Source organism: Phaethon aethereus, assembly GCF_964289735.1.
Source record: "Phaethon aethereus genome assembly, chromosome: 23".
Classification (NCBI taxonomy): domain Eukaryota; kingdom Metazoa; phylum Chordata; class Aves; order Phaethontiformes; family Phaethontidae; genus Phaethon; species Phaethon aethereus.
In genome coordinates, this window is record NC_138599.1 from 7,352,006 (window position 1) to 7,372,136 (window position 20,131).

At 53.5% G+C, this 20,131-nt stretch overlaps 3 protein-coding genes across 4 annotated transcripts in view; all 3 read left to right on the forward strand.

Moving 5' to 3' along the window:
- LOC309412913 (FAD-dependent oxidoreductase domain-containing protein 1-like) overlaps positions 1–1,273 on the forward strand; it is a gene marked incomplete at both ends in the record, with an annotated part of 2,394 nt that extends 1,121 nt beyond the window's left edge. Inside the window, 5 exons of the mRNA XM_082009951.1 lie at positions 3–76; positions 162–238; positions 339–487; positions 705–834; positions 914–1,273. Of these exons, the coding sequence (XP_081866077.1) occupies positions 3–76; positions 162–238; positions 339–487; positions 705–834; positions 914–1,273 (790 nt within the window). The remainder of the gene's footprint in view (positions 1–2; positions 77–161; positions 239–338; positions 488–704; positions 835–913) is intronic.
- A 2,669-nt stretch (positions 1,274–3,942) lies between these two features.
- On the forward strand, positions 3,943–10,355 carry EI24 (EI24 autophagy associated transmembrane protein; the record flags this gene model as incomplete). Of its 2 annotated transcripts, none has more annotated exons than XM_082009901.1 (10): positions 3,943–3,996; positions 5,500–5,645; positions 7,251–7,311; positions 7,960–8,026; positions 8,500–8,624; positions 8,878–8,997; positions 9,121–9,232; positions 9,400–9,511; positions 9,635–9,709; positions 9,841–10,355. In XM_082009901.1, the coding sequence occupies 10 exons, from the start codon at positions 3,955–3,957 to the stop codon at positions 10,016–10,018; spliced, it is 1,038 nt and encodes a 345-aa protein (XP_081866027.1). In that variant the 3' UTR covers positions 10,019–10,355. The 2 variants fall into 2 exon arrangements, with proteins under 2 accessions (XP_081866027.1, XP_081866026.1); XM_082009900.1 differs by having other exon boundaries at positions 3,955–3,996; positions 5,542–5,645.
- A 2,143-nt stretch (positions 10,356–12,498) lies between these two features.
- On the forward strand, positions 12,499–20,070 carry STT3A (STT3 oligosaccharyltransferase complex catalytic subunit A). Its single transcript, XM_082009976.1, has 17 exons — positions 12,499–12,764; positions 13,072–13,132; positions 13,799–13,920; positions 14,188–14,333; positions 14,619–14,709; positions 15,440–15,546; positions 15,944–16,108; positions 16,457–16,637; positions 17,186–17,341; positions 17,552–17,643; positions 18,315–18,470; positions 18,584–18,772; positions 18,853–18,969; positions 19,050–19,152; positions 19,415–19,603; positions 19,722–19,837; positions 19,923–20,070. Exons 1-17 carry the CDS (start codon positions 12,677–12,679, stop codon positions 19,959–19,961), a joined length of 2,118 nt encoding a protein of 705 aa, XP_081866102.1. The 5' UTR covers positions 12,499–12,676; the 3' UTR covers positions 19,962–20,070.
- The last annotated feature ends 61 nt before the right edge of the window (positions 20,071–20,131 follow it).

The window sequence follows — 20,131 nt, forward strand, 5'->3', positions numbered from 1 at the left end:
CCCTGGACCCTCCTCAACGCTTTCCAGCGCAAAGCCGCGTCCCTGGGGGTCCACAGCTGCGCCGGGGAGGTGCGAGGTGAGGGGACACACGCACACACGCACAGCGGGGTACCCCACCCCGGGACCCCCAGCTCACCCTCTCGGCCCCCCAAAACCTCCAGGTTTCGTCACCTCGGCTGAGGACGTGATGCCACCGCAGGGACCGGCACCGGAGACCGCACGCATCAAATACGTCCACGTGAGTGCCCGTGCGTCCCCACACACCCCCCGAACCGGGGAGGGGGGGGTCCCCGCGAGTGTGTGTGACCCCCCCACACGCCCCCCGTTCCTTCCCCTAGATCCACATGCCCGACAGCCTGGAGTACCAGCCGGTCGCCTGCGCCATCGTGGTCAACGCCGCCGGCGCCTGGGCCGGGGAGCTCCTGGAGGCGGCCAGGTTGCCGGGGGGGCTGTGCCGGCCCCCTGTGCCCATCCAGCCCAGGAAGAGGTGTGGGGGGAGGATTTTGGGGGTTCACGGGCCAGGGGGGCCACATCCTGGTACCCACCACCCTTCCGATCTGGTGTGGAGCGATATGAACCCCTTGATGCTATTTTTTGGGGACACACACACATCCCAGCCCCTACCACCCCCCCTCTTGGCAGGGTGGGGGGCAGCCTGAGCCCCTCAGCCCTATATTTGGGGGTGCCCTTCCCCATCCCCGTAGGTACGTCTACTCCTGGCATTGCCCCGATGGCCCCGGCTTCTCCTGCCCCCTCCTTGTCGACACCACCGGGGTTTATTTTCGGCGCGACGGCATCGCCGGCAACTACCTGGGCGGCATGAGCCCACCCGAGGTGAGCCATAGGGGGGTGGCCTATATTATTTACCCCCGTTTTTTTTTTAAACCCCCCCCAAATTTTTTTTTTTTTCCAGGAGGAAGAGCCGGATCCAGGCGATCTCTCGGTGGATCATGATTATTTCCAGGAGCAGATCTGGCCCCGGCTGGCTCGGAGGGTACCAGCCTTCGCATCACTCCGTCTCCGAGGAGCTTGGGCTGGCTACTACGACCATAACACCTTCGACCGTAACGGGGTGCTGGGTCCTCACCCCAAATTAGAAAATCTATTTTTCGCCGCCGGTTTTAGCGGACACGGGTTACAACATGCACCCGCCGCCGGCAGAGCCGTGGCTGAGCTGGTGGTGAAGGGACGGTATGAGAGCCTGGACCTGCGGCGGTTGGGATGGAGTAGGTTGGTGGTGGGGGAGCCGCTGGAGGAGGATGGGGTGGTCTGATGGAGGCGGCCGGAGGGGGAAACTGAGGCATGGCGGGGGGGACCCGCCTCCCCAGGCTGGAGATTGGTGCGGGCTGGTGTTGTGCCCTGCAGAAATAAAAAGGGCTGGACGACGAGTGTGCTGGGGGATTAAATGGGGGGTCACCAACCCCCCCCCCCACGCCCACCCACCCTGGGGCTGCCCCCCAACTTCCGCCACCCCACACGTTACCCCTGGCTCTACCCTGGTACAGCCTGACTGCAGCTGCCATGCTCCCCCCACCGATGCCCCCAGCGTCCCCATTACCCAGCCCCAGCACCCCCAATACCCCCTCCCAGTCCCAGTATCCCCATTATGTTCCATTACCCCAGTCCCACTGTGCCTCTTCTCCCCCCAGCATCCCCCATTGCCCTCCCAGCCCTGCTCTCCCCAGTCCCAGTGACCCCAGTATCCCCCCAGCGTCCGCACTACCCCACATTCCTCCCCACTGCCCCCATTCCCAGTGTCTCCCCAGCGCTCCCATCATAATTCCAGTGCCCCCAGTACCACCGTTGTCCCCCCCGCCCCCCCCCCCCCCCGCGGCGTATTTGGCGCCCTCTGGCGGCGCTGCCCTAGCGGTGGGATGGCAGCAGTGCGCATGCGCGGCGTGGGGCGGCGGCGCATGCGCACCGGCGGGAGGCGAGCGGGGTGGCGGGAATGCGCGCGCGCAGCGGGGGGGGGCGGGGTTGGCGCATGCGCGGTGCCTGGCGGCCGGGCCGCCGGGAGCTGGGCCGCCTGCTGCGCCGTGCGCCCCCGGCCCGCAGCCGCCGGTGAGTGAGCGCAGCGCGGGGAGCCCTGAGGTGGCCGTGTAGGGGGGGAGAGCAGCCCTGAGGTAGCTGTGGGTTCCCGCCCGTGGGGATCAGCCCCGGGGTAACTGTGGGCCTCAAGGGATCTGTGGGGCAACCCTGAGGTAATTTTGGGTCCGGGGAGGGGGGGATCAGTGGGGCAACCGTGAGGTAATTTGGCGTCCCAGGAGGATCCGTGTGTTAACCCTGAGGTAATTTTGGGTCCCGGGGGATCTGTGGGGCAACCCTGAGGTAATTTTGGGTCCCGGGGATTCCGTGAGGCAGCCCTGAGGTAAACTGTGGGCCTCGGGACGCCATGGGGCAGCCCTGAAGTAACTGTGCCCACACACACACTACCCGGGTAGACTGTGGGGACAGCCCTGAGGTGAAATTTTGCCCCCCACCCCGGGAAGCTATGGGGGTCACCGTCCCCGGGAACCGCGGGGGCAGCCCTGAGGTAAATCTGAGGCCCCACCCCGGGGTAACCACAGGGCTCACCCCCATTAGCAGCATCACTGTGGGGCAGGGCTGGGATCCCCATCCTGGGCACCTCTGGTGTGCTGGGAGGATCCCCCCCTGCACAGTGACCCCCAACGCTGGGGTGCTCAGGAATACCCGTAGGTAAAAATAAATCAGGCAGGGCTTTCTGCAGGAGCCAGGACCCTGCGGCAGTAGGGTCTCACTGTATGTAACGCATACTTTTATGAGCCCGAAGGGTGGCGAGGCGCGGCTGCCTGGAACAAAGAAAATGCTCGTTTCTGCCTTTTGTTTCTGCCGCGGCTCTGCCAGCGCAACCCAGACCTTGCACGCCTGGCTAAAGCGAAAAGACCCCGATGCCGTGCGTGGGGCTGAGCATGTCCACTTCAAAGGCTTGATTTTAGGATGAAGGTGCTTCTGATTAACTTGATGTTAATAAAGTTGGAGGTCAGTTCTGCTTCCACAGTCTCATCTGAACTGGCATTCGCCACTTCACAGGAGCGTGGTTCAAAGCCTGGCAGGTTTTGTCTTGGAATAATCAAAATAAAAAACTTTTTGTTTAAATTATTTTTAATTGTTTGTATCCTGTGCTGCGTGTTACAGAGAAACAGTAATGCTGACATGTTGGGGCTTGTGACACCAGAGCTGCCAGCAGCTCCTGCCTAGGAGAAGCGAGCAGTTTGAATCCTGGAGGAAAAGCTCTGCCAGTTTTGTTACCTAGTGATTTTTATTATTTTTTGTCTTAATTCAGAGGCTGTCTGTATTCCTGTGGTGCCTTACAAGGAGCAGAAGACTCAGCACAACATTTTTGGCAAAGGGCTGTTTGGAGTAATTACTGCTTTGGGCAAAAGCTTATGGGACAGCTCAAGAGCAGCCCTCGTTTTGTCAGGCTCCTAATTGTAGACCTTGAGTTTCTTTCCTGGTGCATGAGGAAGAGGAGGCGTGGAAATGTAAAGTGTTAAATTAACGTTGGATTTAGCAAAGATGTTTTCACACCTCTCCAGGCTGGCTGTGTTGACTTTTCCCTTCCAAAAATGAGCGTCAGAGCGTGCTGTTCGGAGAGACGTGCTGGAGAAATACAGGCTCTGAAACCCCGAGTTCGTTAATAGGACATACCGTGGAAATAATCGGACAGGTCCCTCCTCTGGCCATACGTTCGAGGATTGTTGCCCGATGGAAGCCAGGGCAGGCAGGGAAGCCTCTTGGAAATTGTCAGGATGTGATTTAGCTTGTAATCACGCCACTCAGACCGATGCTGTTAACGCTTGCCATGGTCCTGTGTTCTCTCTCCACAGGCTCCATCCGTTTCCCATCTCTCCAGGATGAGAGAGGTTTGGGTTCGGCTTTTCCCCTCTCCCTGTAGTTGATAGTTTCAGAAGCAGAGGTGATGCTGGAGTCGAGATGGCAGACAGTGTGAAAACCTTCCTTCATGACCTCGTCAGGGTAAGTCTCCACGTTTCAGGTCCTTTATTGTAGAGACTGGTCTTGTTTGCTTTGGTGATGGTGGGTGGGAGCACCCTCCTTCCCACATCATCAAGGATGATTAAAAAATTTGAAGGAAAAGGGGCTCTGGATGTATTTTAATCGAAGACGTCAGTTTTGTAAAGCACAGATACCTGTAGGCAAGCTTTCCACTTGCCGAGGACGGTTAGATTTGACGTGTCTGTGTGGGATGCGTTGCTCCCCTCGCTTTTACTAAGTGCTTTCTAGAATAATTTCCTCCCGAGCTGGCCGTTGCGTGGTGTGTCTATTACAAAGGGCTCATCCGAGGCGCTGACAAACCTGTGACGGACTTCCTTTGGGCAAGAGTTGATTTATAGCCCGTATGAACGTCGCAGTTGTGTCATGGTGATAAGGCTTTGTGTGAACTCAATACTCCCACGCTGTCTTGTATCACCCAGGTGTAAATACAGACTTAAAAACATTTGTAACATGATGCTAAGAAATAACTTGTGTTCAAAAATAACTTGTTTTGAAAAATTTGCTGGGTTTGACCTGAAAGATTTGTGGCACACTGGCCACAATCAAAACGACTTGTGTCATTTCACGATATTCTCGCACCATCTGTAAAGCAGTGGGTCGATCAGCCCATGTAATTAAGTTCCACCTCGTCAGGTACCAGCGGCAGGATGCTCTGCCATTTCGGGCACGCGTTCGACATCAAAATTTATCCTGCTTGGTCAAGAACTCTATGCCAAACTGTTGCGCGGGTCACCTGGGAAGTGACGCTGTCCTGGCTCACACTAGCCTCCATATGGTCTTTATTTTGAAGTGAAATTTTGATAATGATGGCTATGACATCATCTGGAGCTGGAAATAACTGCTCGTGGAGTACTAGGAGGTGGCACTAGAAATCTTTTAAATGTGGAGTAAGGGAAAGACTTCTGGGCACTTTTCTCTTAGTGGATTTGCATGGATGTGGCTGATGTGAGGATTTCTGAGATGAGGACTTTGCTTTTATTTGTAAAGGAGTAAGCATCAAACTCACACATACAGTCGGGCCACAAGGACTTTGCACATCCTAAACGTTTTGTATAATTATATTTTATTGGCCCTAGAAATGCTGGCAAGGAAGAAGGGCTTTCTGCCAGACAGAAGAAACGGGCTGTGAGAGACCTGACTCTTTGGCTTTTGCCAGGGTTATAAATAGCAGATATTCGATGCACACCTTTTTAAAAAAATAAACTAAAATAACTGGTGCTCCTAAAGATCCTGGAATGTGCAGCGTTTTAGGTCACCAGGCCGTGGAAAATAGGTGGTCTTGCTGCTCCAATCCTTGGCTCTGACCGAGCCTGGTGCTGGCTCCCCCTGCTAGCCGGGGAGCGAGGCTGGCCACGTTTAAGTCCCTTTCTGTAACCAGGAGGTGTTCGATGGCCTGGGTCAGCCACATCCCGTTCCCCCTCTCTCTGGGGGATGGAGCGTGATGGCCTCTCCCCATGTCCGCAGGGAATTAAGGACTCCATCTGGGGCATCTGCACCATCTCTAAGCTGGATGCCCGGATCCAGCAGAAAAGGGAAGAGCAGAGGCGAAGGAGAGCAAACAGTGCGCTTGCCCAGCGGAGGTTTCACATGGAAGAGAAGAAGCAAGAGAAGTGAGTACAGAGCCTGACGAGTCACAAATCAGATAATTTGCTTCTCTTCCTTTAGTCTCCCAGCTACTGAGGGCAGGGAGAGAGCAAGCGACTGCCCAGAGCTTTGAAGAGCCAGATGAATTGCAAAAACCTCTGCAAGTCATAGTGATTTGGCACTGCTTGTACTTTTTTTTTTTTCCCCCCTCTCCTAAATATCCGTTGTATCGCAGTTGTCTGGCTAAAAGGGAAGTTGAGGTGAGTGAGGTTTAAGAAATAAAGCCATTATTGGCGCCCGCACTCGCGAAGATCTCCATAAAAATACTTGTCGGAACGGTTAGAGACCTGCAACACGGGTGTCAGCGAAAGCAGAACTTGTGGCGTACGTTTGCAAACAGTTCATAAACCCAATCGCGCTGAAGTGCAGAGCCAGTAAGTGTGAAAAACATGATGCGAAACGCCCTTTTCCCACTCTGTGTAATGAAACCGGAACTGTTATCCTGAGATAAGCAGTCAGACCTTTTAGAGGTTCTGATGATGAAGAGTGTGTAATTAGTTTGAAATAATAATAGAAGGTATGGAGCTATACAAGCTGAAAGAATATGAATTTCTGGGTCTCTTTGCTTCCCGAATACTCATGCTGCTTCTCAAAGATACGTTGTTGTTGTTGGTAGTCGTGGCATCAGGGAAGAAATGGCAGCTCAGATCTGATTTATACGTCTGGGGCAGATCAGGTATCTTTTTTTCCCAAACCTTGGCTCCACTAAGCCTGGGAATGCCAGAATTATATTCGTGTGGGAGCAAAACAGCATCTGTTCTTGTGTCTGACTCTCAAACCGTGCCAAGATGCTTCTCTGCTGCCCTAATTACAGTCGGGCTGGCACTTAACATGGTGATTTTTGGTCAGTAATGTGCCTTTCAAGATGTATTTAGAAATTATTCTAACTAGCTCGGTGGTAGTCTGACTTTATCTCAAGATGATAGAAAAGTCTTCCATGGTCTTGAGGCTCCCCAGGCCATCGAGGTTCCTGCAGATGGGCTGCCCTTGAGGAATAATACATATTTTGGGGGGACTTAAGCAGTCGTATTCTTTGGAATGAAGTCCCTTTGGTAGCAGAAGCTGACTGGAAAAGCACTAGAGAGTCCCACAGAGCTGCTCTCTTGCATGTCTGTAGATACACTGCAAAGAGCAGCCAAAACCCCCCCGAGCTGAAACAGTCTCTTCTGAGAACAAAAAGGGCCCAAAAAGCCCTAATACTGTTGTGGCGAGCGTTTGAGGAGAACGAAGCCTGAGACCTCTAATAAACACTTAAAAATCTGGAAGAAAGCTTTGCTCTTCTCCCATTTTAGTGCAGATATGAGGAATTAATAAAAGTTAAAAGCGTCTCCCTGATGTAAATCTTCTATAGACTGGCTGAAACCTGGTGCGAGTCTGTGCAGGGATTCTTTCCAGGATTCCCATGTTCAGATAAAATCAGGTGCGTCACCGGCATTGAGCTGATTATCTGCGGCATTTCTAAGGAGTCTGAAACGTGGGACAGAAGTGACAGTTGTCAGTTGTTAGGGGATGTTTGTCCAGGTGCTGGGACCTTGACACCTCTCACCTGTCTCTCTCCTACTGCTCTGCAGTGAACCCCGGATAGTGAGCCGGATATTTCAGTGTTGTGCCTGGAACGGAGGCGTATTCTGGGTAAGTGAATGTTTTTGATATTTTCTATGTTAAAAACCCCTTGAAAGCCAGCGCCCTGCCCCAGCCCTTATGCGCCGTCAGTGCTGAGCCGTCAGCTCGGCTGCAGGAGTTGGTAGGAGCCATGAAGTCCCCAGTCCTCGTGCTGTATTTTAAGAGGCCCAGTATGGGATATAAGATCATAGACCCTCTTGGGAAACCTGCACGTTAAACCCCAGCTGCTTTTCCAAGTCTTTGAGACTGCTCTTTGCCCAAATATTCAACTCCTGCTCTGCTGCAGTCTGGGATGTTGCTTTACTAAATTGAATATTGATATCTTAAAGACATTTCCTCAGCTCTGACCTTACCGCAGCTGTTTCACGAGGCTAATTCTTAATGGAGGAGACACTTCGCAGCCTCATAAATCACCGCCTTCATTTTTCCATTAGTCTGTGGCAGGGTATGAGGAATTGGCGTGGGAATGTTAAAATGAAAGTGCTGAGTTCTAGATTTTGGCTGTATTTAAACAGAGAACCTTGGTCCTCTGTATTTACGCCTCTCTGCGTGAAGGGGCAGGCAGAGGGTCTGTCCTCAGATCAGTAGTTACAGGACTACAAGAAATGACTGTGCAGTGCCTCACCGAGAACCCTCGTTGTTTCTTTTTCCCTGTAGCTTAGTCTCTTCTTGTTTTACCGCGTGTTTATACCTGTCCTTCAGTCAGTCACGGCACAGATCATCGGTAAGTACCTTTCCCATTTGTGTGTTACGGGGCACTAAACAGTCCATGAGACGGGTGTGGGGGGTCCCTGACGCCCACCACAAACTCCCGAAGCGTAGTCCTGTTGAGCTGTTCCTCGCACCACTCTCTCCTTGCCTTGTTTTTCTCTCCCACCCTTGGCTAATCAAGGCCGTCATTAATTGTGCAGTAGAAAATCGGGGGGATGGATAACCCGGCTGGCAGTCCGTGTGTGCCGGGGATCTAGCTCATGGGGTTTACCGCTCACAACATAGTTGGAATATTTTTGCAAGTAAATAAAAAGCGGGTGGGAGCGTTCTTTTAAAGAGCAACGGTTGGGGTCGGAGATTTCTCCTGTCCTCGAGCGCTACAGTCAGGAGAAGTTCCCTGCGGTGCAGCCATGGCCGTGCCAGGAAACATTTATGCCACGGAACCAGGGGGTTCCTCACATGTTTCTCCCTGTCCATCTTCCAAAGGTGACCCTTCCTTACACGGCGACGTCTGGTCTTGGCTGGAGTTCATCCTCACCTCCATTTTCAGCGCCCTCTGGGTCCTCCCCCTCTTTGTGCTCAGTAAGGTTGTCAATGCCATCTGGTTTCAGGTAGGCGACGGGAACCCGGACAGTGCCTCAAGCAAACGAGGGGGCAGTTCCCTCCTTATGCCTCAATCAGCGGTACGGGGGGGTGGCGTTTCGGTGTGAGATTTCCCATCCCAAAAATGGGCTCTGGGTGTGTTCCCGGCAGGCGAAAGCGGCTCAGTAACATCGTTCTAGCTGCTTTTGAATTTAATTTCCCTGAAGCCCCCGTTTGTCTTTCAAGTTTCATTTACCTCAAGCCCCTTTTTCTCTTTTGCAGGACATCGCGGATCTAGCGTTCGAAGTTTCTGGCAGGAAGCCTCATCCCTTTCCCAGCGTCAGCAAAATCATCGCCGACATGTTATTTAACCTCTTGTTGCAGGCGCTGTTCCTCATCCAGGTGAGTGTCACGCCAAAAAATACCCGTCTGCCAGTCCAGGTTGCCCCGCGTCTTGCGCTCAGGCGATGTTTTCCCGCAAATCCAGAGCACCCCTCACTCGCCCTCTCCATTTTTAATCCCCAGGGGATGATCGTCAGCCTCTTCCCCATCGACATCATCGGCCAGCTGATCAGCCTCCTCCACATGTCGCTGCTCTACTCGCTCTACTGCTTCGAGTACCGCTGGTTTAACAAAGGTGAGGGCTGCCTCCGCTCTCGGGGTGGAAAATTTTCCAGACTGAGGGTTTCTTTACTTGGGGAGCAGCCAGTTGGGGCGTCCGAGGCTGATTTTCCTCCATAAGGAAGCGCAACGAAGGTCTCTCCTCCCCATGGGTTAATTTCTGTGGGATTTTCTTCTCGCCAGGAATCGAAATGCACCAGCGGCTATCCAACATCGAGAGAAACTGGCCCTATTACTTCGGCTTTGGCTTACCACTGGCTTTTCTCACGGCGATGCAGTCCTCTTACATCATCAGGCGAGTCGCTGGGAGGCTGGGCAGCCATCTCAGACCCTGCCCGCCTCCTTTACCCGAGGCCACACACCAAAAGCAACCGACCGCCTTTTCGTTTATTCTATTTTTATTTTTTATCCCTTCCAGCGGTTGCCTCTTTTCCATCCTTTTCCCTCTCTTCATCATCAGCGCCAACGAAGCAAGGACCCCCAGCAAAACCTAGTGAGTAGCGACCCCCGCCCTCCCAAGCCCGTTACATCGTTATCGCCACCGGCTTCGGCGCTGTTCCCCCAGAATCCTGTGGCTGGGGGTGGTTCCGGTGCCGGGAGTCGACAGGCTCTTTTCCCTTCCAGCCACTTCCAGCTCCGTCTCTTCTCCTTGGTGGTTTTCCTCAGCAACAGACTCTTTCACAAGACCGTTTACCTTCAGTCGGCCCTCAGTGGTGCTTCCTCCTCCTCCTCCTCCTCCTCCGACCGGCTCCTCTCCCCCCAGCCCTCTCCCGCCAAACACACGGCTGCTCTGGGGCGCTGAGCCGGGGGAACACACGCAGAGAAGATACAGGGGGTCCCCGGCAGGACCCAGCCTGCTGCCGCCGTGGAAATTTGGGGTGCAAAATCCGGATTTTTAACCCCTTTTATGAGCGTCGAAGAGCCGGCTCGTGCCCTGCGCCACTTTTGTAGCGGACTCTCGTTTTGTACCCCCTCCCCCTTTCGCCGTAGCTTCGGGGGCTGTTATTTTCTGGGAGCTCCTGCACACCGTTTCCCTGCCCCCGGTGCATGTACCGTTTCTGTCGGGTCGGGGAAGGAACCGGTGACGTTCAAAAATGAAAAACCGTTGGGTTTGGGGTTTTTTGGGGCCGGTTTATCAACTTTTTCTCTAGTATTTTCACACTGAAGCATTAAATGGAGAAACCACGCTTGGCAGCCGGCCCCTGTCTCCCGGCGGGGCGGGCGGCTTCCCCCCGGCGGGTCGCTGCCGGCGGAGCACGTCGCGGGGGGGAATGGTGCCCCGCGGGGACCGGGACCCCACGGGCCCTCTGTTGCGGTCCGCCGGGCACCGCCCACGTGGCGGGGACGGCCCGCTTCCGCTTCCGCCCACGTGTTCCGCATCGCCCCCGCCCCCCGGGCGCCCCAAGCCTGGACGGACACGTCACGGCTCGATGTTGGCCAGCCACGCCCGCCTCGCTCTCCGCCAATCGGAAGGCGCCGTACGCAAGCGCGTACCACCTCGCCCTCGGCTGCGTGCCCGGCGGCGCGGCCAATGAGCGCCGTGGAATCTGGAGTGGCGTCGTTGTGGGCCAATGGCGGACGGGTGGGGCGGGGGCGGGCCACGGCGGCGGGCAAGGGCGACTGCGCGGGGCGGATGGCCGGGGCGGCGGGCCCGAGCGCGGTGCCCGGGTGAGGGCCGCGGCCCCGGGGTCTCGGTGCCGGGGGGCGGGGGGCGCGGGCGCCTTGTGCCGAGGGGTGCCCGTGGGGCGGGGGCCTCAGGCCTGTGGTGTTATGGGGTGCCCAGGCCTGTGGGGTGAGGGGGCTGTGGGGCCGTGTGGCGTCCACACCTGTGGGGTGAGGGTCTGTGGGGCTATGGGATGCCCAAGCCTGTGGGGAGAGGGAGCTATGACCTTACAGGGTGCCTCGGTCTGGGGGGTGAGGGGCTGTGGGGTGAGAGGCTGCGGGGTTGTGAGGTGCCCAGGCCTGTAGGGTCATGGGTTTTGGGGTGAGCGATGCTGTGGGGTGCCCAGGCGTGTGGGGTGAGGCACTGCAGGTTGGCAGGGGCTGGAGCCTGTGGGATGTGGACCTGTGGGGTGCCCGGAGGTGTGGGGTGGTGGGGTGCGCAGAGAGATGAGGTATGGCGGTGGTCAGGGGTGTGGGGTGAAGCACGGTGTGGGGCTCATGAGGGGCACAGTGTCTTGTAGCACACAGACAAGCTTGGAGTGGCTGGTGGCGAGAGCAGGGTGTTAGCCCGTAGCCCAGGGACAGCTTTTCCTCCTTCCCACTGGCCAGGGGTTGCTGGTTCCGCCAGTAGCTGTGGCGTTACAGGGTGGCAAGGGGTCCCCCCACGCCCTGTGAGTCACCTGCCAGAGCTGTAGAAATCGGGGTACCGGTGGTACCCTGGTGGCAGAGCCACGTGTGCCTGGCAGGCATCTGCATTCTATCATTACTAGCTGCATCTTATTATTCCTAGGGGAACCAGGAAATAATTACAAGACATGGTTATTTCTGTATCAGTTAGTGATGAATGTGCAGGAATTGGAATTGCTTCTAGATCACAGAGGTTTGTTTTTTTTTTTTTTCCAGGCCCAGTTTGCATTTTATTTTTAAATCTCAGCCTGTCCAAATTTGCTGTCCCCAGCATTGTAGCTCAGACATGTGAGCTGAGAATTTATCCACCAGTTCTGGGACTGAACCTGCAGGGAGTGGGGTTTTGGGTTTTTTTTCCCCAGGCTGATTGGGTGTGGAAGTATTTTAAAGAAATCAGAGTGTTTTCAAGAGGTGAAAGGCATTATTCTCTGGCCACAGTTTCACTTCCATGGTGTCTAACACCAGAATTTTGCTGGCTCTTCCTCCACCCAATGAAGTTTAATTAAACGGTCAAGTTGCCCGATATAAGCAAAGCTGATTTACTGTGCTGGCCCACATTAGGAAACTACAGGGATGGATATGTTTAACATCAGTAATTCAAAGTGGGAGCTGCCAGGAGGCATTCAGACCTCCTGTACATGATAAAACAGCACTGATTTCTTCCCATCTCTGTGGATTACTTTTCTGTGCATCGCTTAAGCCACCAGGTGGTGGTTAAACTCCAGAGACCAGCCAGGGAAAATTTAGTGATTTCACTAAAAGCTTACACTTGGGTTTTGTTTTGTACGCAGAGAAACAGACACGTCCTCTGCCCCAAAGAAGTTCTAGTCTCTGTAAAAGAAAGAAAAACCTCAGCCGAGGCTTGTGACAACTGATCAGGTGAGCGTTCGAGGCAAGGGGATTTGGGGAAGAGAGGCACGGATCGGCGAAAGCATCTGGCAAGGGTGAAGGGTGAACGACAGCCTCCTTGGGCAGGAGTGGTGTATTTAAGGTCCTATTTTGTGAAACATTTAGAGATGTTGTGGGGCTGGGAGCTGGCTCGCTCTTTGATCATCTTCCTTGCTCATTTTCAGGTCTTCAAGCATCCTCAATCTCTGCCTTTGATGTGAAAATGACCAAGTTAGGGTTTCTCCGGCTGTCCTACGAGAAGCAAGACACTCTGCTCAAGCTCCTCATCTTGTCGATGGCAGCTGTGCTGTGTAAGTCCACATCCTGCCACGCCAGGCTTGCGGATGGCTGATAGTGCCCTCAAAGAGGGACCCCGGGATGGAGCTCCCTCTGCTCCTTCTTCTCTTCTTTTATAAGTTGTGAAGCTCTCATCTTTCTTAGGTGAATGCTTTTATTCCTTCCATATCTCTTCCTTCAAGAAACACATCTGTCTCTATCTTCCCAATGACCAGTTTGAGACAGAAACAATTTTAATCAGTCAAAGTAGATGAGAAACCTAATAAAAGTCTGGCTCAGTGAGTGCTGTAGGTTCATTCTGCCCTTTTTCTGTGTTTGCAGCTTTCTCCACGAGGCTTTTTTCCGTCTTAAGATTTGAAAGCGTCATCCATGAATTTGACCCGTAAGTGTCTTCCTCTCCTTTTGTGGGGACATGCTGGGTTTTTCTTTTCTGGAACACATTCAGGTGGTGTTTGCTGGGCTCAAGTTAATCCCCATTGAGGATGAGGGATTTGGAGGGCAGTTTTCAGTACAGCTAGGTTTTTTTCTTTCAGACCCAAAATTCACTTCTCAGTTCCCAGGACTCGTCTTGCAGCCTGGATCTAAGTCAGGGTAATCACCCAACACCGCTTTTATGCTGGGATGTGGTTATTCTCTACCTGAGCAGGGCCCAGTAAGAGAGCACGCTCCTAGTACAACTTGTGTCCACAACCCAGGCTTGTTGCTGATTAAATCAGGCGCAAGGCAGAACGTTACCTTTGCGAACCTGGTTTTAAATGCCCTAGGAGGAGGGATGAACCTTTGCAGCTGAGGTCTGCGATGCTCTAGGGAAACTGGACTAACTCCCTCTGCATGGAAAACGCGCAGTCAGCCCTTACAGCACTCTCTTACCCCCAGATGTCGGAGGAGGGTATCCGAACAGGCACACAGTTTGTTACTTAACTGCCTGTCAAAAGCTGCCTCATTTCGTGAACGCTTGTTAAAGGACTGCGGTCGTGACCCGAGGAGCGGTGAGCAGTCAATATCTATATCCAGATGCCGAGATGCTTAGTGCTTGTCACTGTTACAGGTATTTTAACTACCGCACAACCCGCTTTCTGGCGGAGGAGGGCTTCTATAAATTCCACAACTGGTTTGACGACCGAGCGTGGTACCCCTTGGGCAGGATAATCGGTGGGACCATTTATCCAGGTAAGCCATCGGGCTCCCGCTGAGCCGAAACACACCTTGCAGAAGGGAAAATCGGGAGAGGGGCAGGTAGTGTGCACAGAGCAGAGCCGTGAATGCCAGCTGGGAGAGGAGGGGAGCTTGGGGGATGCCCTTCATCGAGGCATCCTGGGCAGCAGCTCCTTCCTGGCAAGGCTTGAGGCTGCCCCGCTGTTAATTGCAAGCTAACGACCCCCAGTGCTGCGAGCGGTCCGAGAGCACCCTGATAATGGTTTTGTTTCTGTCCCGCAGGCCTGATGATCACGTCGGCGGCTATTTACCATGTGCTGCACTTCTTCCACATCACCATCGACATCCGAAATGTCTGTGTATTCCTGGCTCCCCTCTTTTCCTCTTTCACCACCATAGTGACTTACCACCTCACCAAAGAGCTCAAGGTAGGGGGAAGATTGGGGCATACCTTGGAGGCTTTTGCTTTACGGAGGAGCACAGGCTGTGCGCCTTTTGGAAAGGCAGGTGGCAGCTGTATCGGAGATTTGGAGGTGATCACCATGCTGGTTAAAACCCAGAACTTCTGGGAAATGGGAGATCTGTTTTAAAATTATATTTCAAAGCACAATTTTTATTCCTTTGAGGCATATCCATGTGTAGTATGGCACGATAACAAAACACATAAAAACTGATGGCTTTTTCCACCCTCTGGCTCTGTTTTTTTTCCCCAGGATGCAGGGGCAGGACTCCTAGCTGCCGCCATGATTGCAGTTGTGCCTGGCTACATCTCTCGATCTGTTGCTGGCTCCTACGATAACGAAGGTGAGTTTGGGACACTCAGAGCAGGGAAACCTTTAACAACTTTGGGTGCTGGAAAATGATGGCAAAGCTGCTACAGGGGACGATAGAAGAACCATCCTTTCACAGCGAGCCCCACTGGGTCCATGCGGTTTACTGACCCAGCTGCTCAGAGATCGGTGGTTGTTCTTGCCTGCGCGATTGAGAAGAGGGAATGTTTCCCGACTCCGACAGCGAGCGTGCCCCATTCCCCAAGTGTCCTTGTTTGCGAGTCAAAAAGGGTTTTACCACCTCCACAAACTCTGCTGGGCATCAGAGCTGCCGTGCAGCTCCCCCATGGTTTTATCTCCATTCTGGCAATGACTTTGGGGCTGGCAAAGGCAGCAATCTCATCATTGATGCCTAAGGGAGAAGAGAATCCAGGTTCGTCTCCCGTAGCTGGGCTATCGAGGGCCATGTGAGGAGTTGCTGTGTCCGGAAAGGCTAGCTGGTGTGGCTGGAAGAGGCCACGTGAGTTGTTATCTGCAGTAAGACACAAATATCGCAGTGTTTCAATCTAGAAATCATACGTGGAACCCTTTTCCCAAGCCTAGTTCTTTGTGCGAGGTGCTATTTCACCTTCTGATGCAGCAGCAAAAACTTTTTTTTTTTTTTTTTTAAATGCAATTGAGTGCTCTGGTGTGCCCCAGAGATTGTATTGATGTTTCGGGGCTGATGTGAGCTTGCTTTGACTGTTCTGTGTCCTTCCACCCAGGTATTGCCATATTCTGCATGCTGTTAACTTACTATATGTGGATCAAAGCTGTCAAAACTGGCTCCATCTATTGGGCAGCAATGTGTGCTCTTGCCTATTTCTACATGGTGAGTGTTTCTTCTCCCGGCACTGAGGTATTTCTGACTCCAAAGGCCGCTCAGGATACGGTGACCAAAAATAACATGCCGTGCCATTCCTGCATCCTTGTATTCAGGGAGCTAGAACCTCTGTCAAGGGCTTGGCATGGGAATGGAATGGATGCGTTCTCCATTCATTTCCGAAGCTGCTGGGGTTTTGCATGAGGTTTTATTAACAGCATTGAAAAATCTGGGCTTCTGGTGGCAGCTGTGACTGTTGAGGATGCCTTTAGAGAGAGCGAATCTCAGCTGGGTGAAAATCCTGCGTGTGATCCCAGGAGAATCAAACCCACCGTGTTTGACCTCTGCTGTGTAACCTGTTCAGTCCTGGAACTTGTGGTTTTTTGTTTCTTTTTTCTCTTGGCAGGTTTCCTCGTGGGGTGGCTACGTCTTTCTGATTAACCTCATCCCCTTGCACGTTCTTGTGCTGATGCTGACTGGCCGCTTCTCCCACAGGATCTACGTAGCCTATTGCACGGTCTACTGCTTGGGAACCATCCTCTCGATGCAGATCTCCTTTGTTGGCTTCCAGGTGGGGACGACAATGATTTGCAGACTTGAGGATGGTCATTTCGTGGGTTGTAGCAAAACAACAGCAAGTTGGCACCTGGTCTCTCTTCTTGCTGTCGTCATTGACATTATAAGCGGGTGCTGGCTAGCTCCCATTTCGCTGATCCATTGCGACCTTTGGCAAGATAAGATTTTGAAGGTGCTGGATAACTTTCAAAGGTGCTAATAACTTCCACGGCACCGGTTGTCTTTCATAAAAGTATTTCTTTTTTTGGTGAAGGAAATGCTCACACCAGCATGCGTCTTGGTATAGCAAGAAAAATGCCCGCTCTTGTTCTCTGTAGCTGATCATGCTCTCCTCTGCTTGCAGCCTGTACTCTCCTCAGAGCACATGGCTGCTCTTGGAGTCTTTGGCTTGTGTCAGATCCACGCCTTCGTAGACTACCTTCGGAGCAAGCTGAACCCGCAGCAATTCGAAATCCTCTTCAGGAGTGTCATTTCCCTAGTCGGCTTCGTCCTCCTCACCATCGGGGCCGTGCTGATGCTGACAGGTAGCCCGCAATAGTGGTGATGCTGAGCGCGCTTCACCATCAGCTTTGCCTCCTTTCATTTCATTGAAGGGCACGTAACTTGTCAATCCTAATTCTGCATTATTTATTGCCTGCACTGCGGTTTCAGTGCTTGCAGGCCCCCCTCTGAGGGGGAGGCTGGGATCTGCCCTAATTTGTGCATTAGCAGGAAAATATTTAAGAAGCAGCTGTAAGATCTGGGCTCCGGATGATACCAGGCGCAGAGAGAAACCTGCCATGACTCTGCAGGCTGGGGATGCTGACCTGACGCTTCAGAAACTGAGTGTCAGTCTCTAGTAGTGAAGAGAGGCTAAAAATATAGGTCAGGTGGGGAAGAAGCCTTTTTAGGGTAAAATCACATTTGTATTTCCTCTCTAATATGGCAGTTTTGAGTAATAGAGATGTTAAACGAGGCCCAGGGTGGCTCGTTCAGCCTTGCACATGCTTCCCATGTGAGAGAATGTATCGGCATTGCTGGTTACTCTCTGCTGGAACCGAATAAGATTCCCCCCCACCCTCCTTTTTCCTAGGGAAAATCTCCCCGTGGACGGGGCGCTTCTACTCCCTGCTGGATCCTTCCTATGCAAAGAACAACATCCCCATCATCGCCTCCGTCTCCGAGCACCAGCCCACCACTTGGTCCTCCTATTACTTTGACCTGCAGCTTCTTGTTTTCATGTTCCCAGGTGAGCCCAGAGCAGATGTCATCAGACCCCTATTTATTAAATCACCGTACAACACCGGAAGGGTTGTAGTCTGCTGGCCACGACTGCAGCCTCCCGTCTCCGCGCAGTGCTGGTCTGCTGTGGAGCGCTACGTGCCTCTGCCGACTGCTTTTTATTTCAGGCAACAGATTGCTAAGGTGAACCTGACCCATTTCTCTTTCCTTTTCGCAGTCGGTCTGTATTACTGCTTCAGTAACCTCTCGGACGCCCGCATTTTTATCATCATGTACGGCGTGACCAGCATGTACTTCTCCGCTGTGATGGTGAGGGCTGCTGCCTGCTGGGCACAAGCAGGATGACAAACTGGTCTTAGCAAAGCCGATTTAATTTCTTTTTCTGAACTTCTTGATGATGGTTCTTCCACCTTGAGCTGGCCGAAACGTTCATGAGGCTTTTCTCCCTTCCTTAAAACTGGTTTATTTGCCCCTCTGGGCAGTGAGGGAACGTGGTGTTTCAAAACTTACTGGTTTGGGTGTTACTTGTGTCTACAAGGCCACCGCTGTCTGCCACTGAGTCTCTGTTCCTGGTCTCCCACAGCTGAGCTGCAAACCCAAACAAATTCTCCAGGTATCTGAGCGGGGACTGACGACAAACGGCTGCTTATGAGCCCGTTTTCACTCTGGCTGTAGCCCCTGAACGTGGGCTGATTTCTGTGTGTGGAGGCATCTACTGATTCTTGGCTCCCCCTCGGATTGCCTAAGGGTGTTAGATTAAGGTCAGTTCTCTGCCTTGGCCAATTTTGAGGTCTTCAGAGAACTTCCCTCGGGGGTGTCCGAGATGCTCCCAGTCTGCACCCGCTAAAAAACTCAGCTACTGGTTTATCTTGAGGTCAATGTTTCTGCTGAATTTGGGTTTGCATGCAATTTCCCTCTTCTCTCGGATTTCTGCCCGGATTTCTCCCGACAGGGACTGACAGTTCTGCTGTTACCCATAGGTGCGTCTGATGCTGGTGCTGGCCCCGGTGATGTGCATCCTGTCCGGCATCGGGGTTTCTCAGGTGTTGTCCACCTACATGAAGAACCTGGATATCAGCCGGCCGGACAAGAAGAGCAAAAAGCAGCAAGACTCCACCTACCCCATCAAAAATGAAGTGAGTGCTGGGCCGGCTCGGGAAGGGGGAGAAGACACCTAGTCCTGGTGGGGGTGAGTGTGGGAGGCTGACGGCCTCTTCCCTCCAGCGTTGACCCCGATTTGCTCCTCCAGGTTGCCAGTGGCATGATCCTGGTCATGGCTTTCTTCCTGATCACCTACACCTTCCACTCCACCTGGGTGACCAGCGAGGCGTACTCCTCCCCCTCCATTGTGTTGTCCGCCCGGGGTGGGGACGGCAGCAGGATCATCTTTGATGACTTCAGAGAAGCCTATTACTGGCTGCGTCATAACACGCCGGAGGTAAACAGGGGTAATTTGGGCAGTGGGGATGCAACATCATCTGCTGAGGCACTGATGGCACGTCTGGTGTTTGGATGTAGGATGCGAAGGTGATGTCCTGGTGGGACTACGGGTACCAAATAACTGCCATGGCCAACCGGACCATCCTGGTGGACAACAACACCTGGAACAACACGCACATCTCCCGTGTTGGTCAGGTAGGTCCTTCCCTCGCCCGCTGCCTTGCCCTGCGTTCCTGGGGCACCATGTGGCGTGAGTGACGCTGTGTCTGCTCCAGGCAATGGCGTCGACGGAGGAGAAGGCCTACGAGATCATGAGGGAGCTGGACGTCAGCTACGTGCTGGTAATCTTTGGAGGCCTCACCGGGTATTCATCCGACGGTAAGATCCTGCTCCAAGCCGGGTCAAACCCATCCACGGGGCACTGGTGGTGCAGGCTTCTCCCAAACAGCTCCCCTAAAGGAGCAAAGTCCCACCTTCAGATGAGGCTGCAAGGTGGAAACGGTACCAAAATGCTCCTCTCTGGAAGCTGCGTGTACCTTTTTTGCTCTGCAACTCAACGTCTCGCTCTTTTGCCCCACTTCAACCCAACTCAACCCAACTCCTTGCTCTTTCCCCCAACTCCTTGCTCTCCACCTTTCAGACATCAACAAGTTCCTGTGGATGGTGCGGATCGGGGGCAGCACAGACACAGGGCGCCACATCAAGGAGCACGACTACTACACCCCCACGGGGGAGTTTCGGGTCGACCGCGAGGGCTCCCCAGTGCTCCTCAACTGCCTCATGTACAAGATGTGCTACTACCGCTTCGGCCAGGTCTACACCGAAGCCAGTAAGTCCCCAAAACTGCCTGGTGTGGGGCAGTGACATCACTTTTGGGGTGCCCTACCGTGCCCCCAACATCTTCGGGGTGCTATGGGGCAGTGCTGACTGTACTTTGCCCTCTCTAGAGCGACCGCCGGGCTATGACCGGGTGAGGAATGCCGAAATCGGCAACAAGGACTTTGAGCTGGATGTGCTGGAGGAGGCGTACACCACAGAGCACTGGCTGGTCCGAATATACAAGGTATGGCCCCAAAACGAGCCGAAACCCCCTGGATTTGGGAAAAAACATTAAATTTTACCTAACCTGGCCTTTTTTTACCGCCCAGGTGAAGGATTTGGATAACCGTGGCTTGTCAAGAACGTAGAGGAGCCACCGCCGGCCGCGCCGCGCACCGCACTGACCCAGCCTTTGCCTGTGAAGCAGAAATGTTCTGGGGGATTTTGGTTGTGTTTTGGGGAGGGGGGTGTTGTTTTATTTTTGTTTTATACCATTTGTAAGTGCAGGCAGCTGCCTGTCCCTGCCTGCTGGGGAGTG

What these genes read in the sequence shown, in the direction of transcription:
- STT3A (XM_082009976.1), top strand. Translation starts at nt 12,677, where the DNA reads ATGACCAAGTTAGGGTTTCTCCGGCTGTCCTACGAGAAGCAAGACACT. An exon ending in TCTTGTTTTCATGTTCCCAG is followed by an intron (nt 17,342 to 17,551) that starts GTGAGCCCAGAG and finishes TCCTTTTCGCAG; the next exon opens with TCGGTCTGTATTACTGCTTC. An exon ending in CACCGGGTATTCATCCGACG is followed by an intron (nt 19,153 to 19,414) that starts GTAAGATCCTGC and finishes TCCACCTTTCAG; the next exon opens with ACATCAACAAGTTCCTGTGG.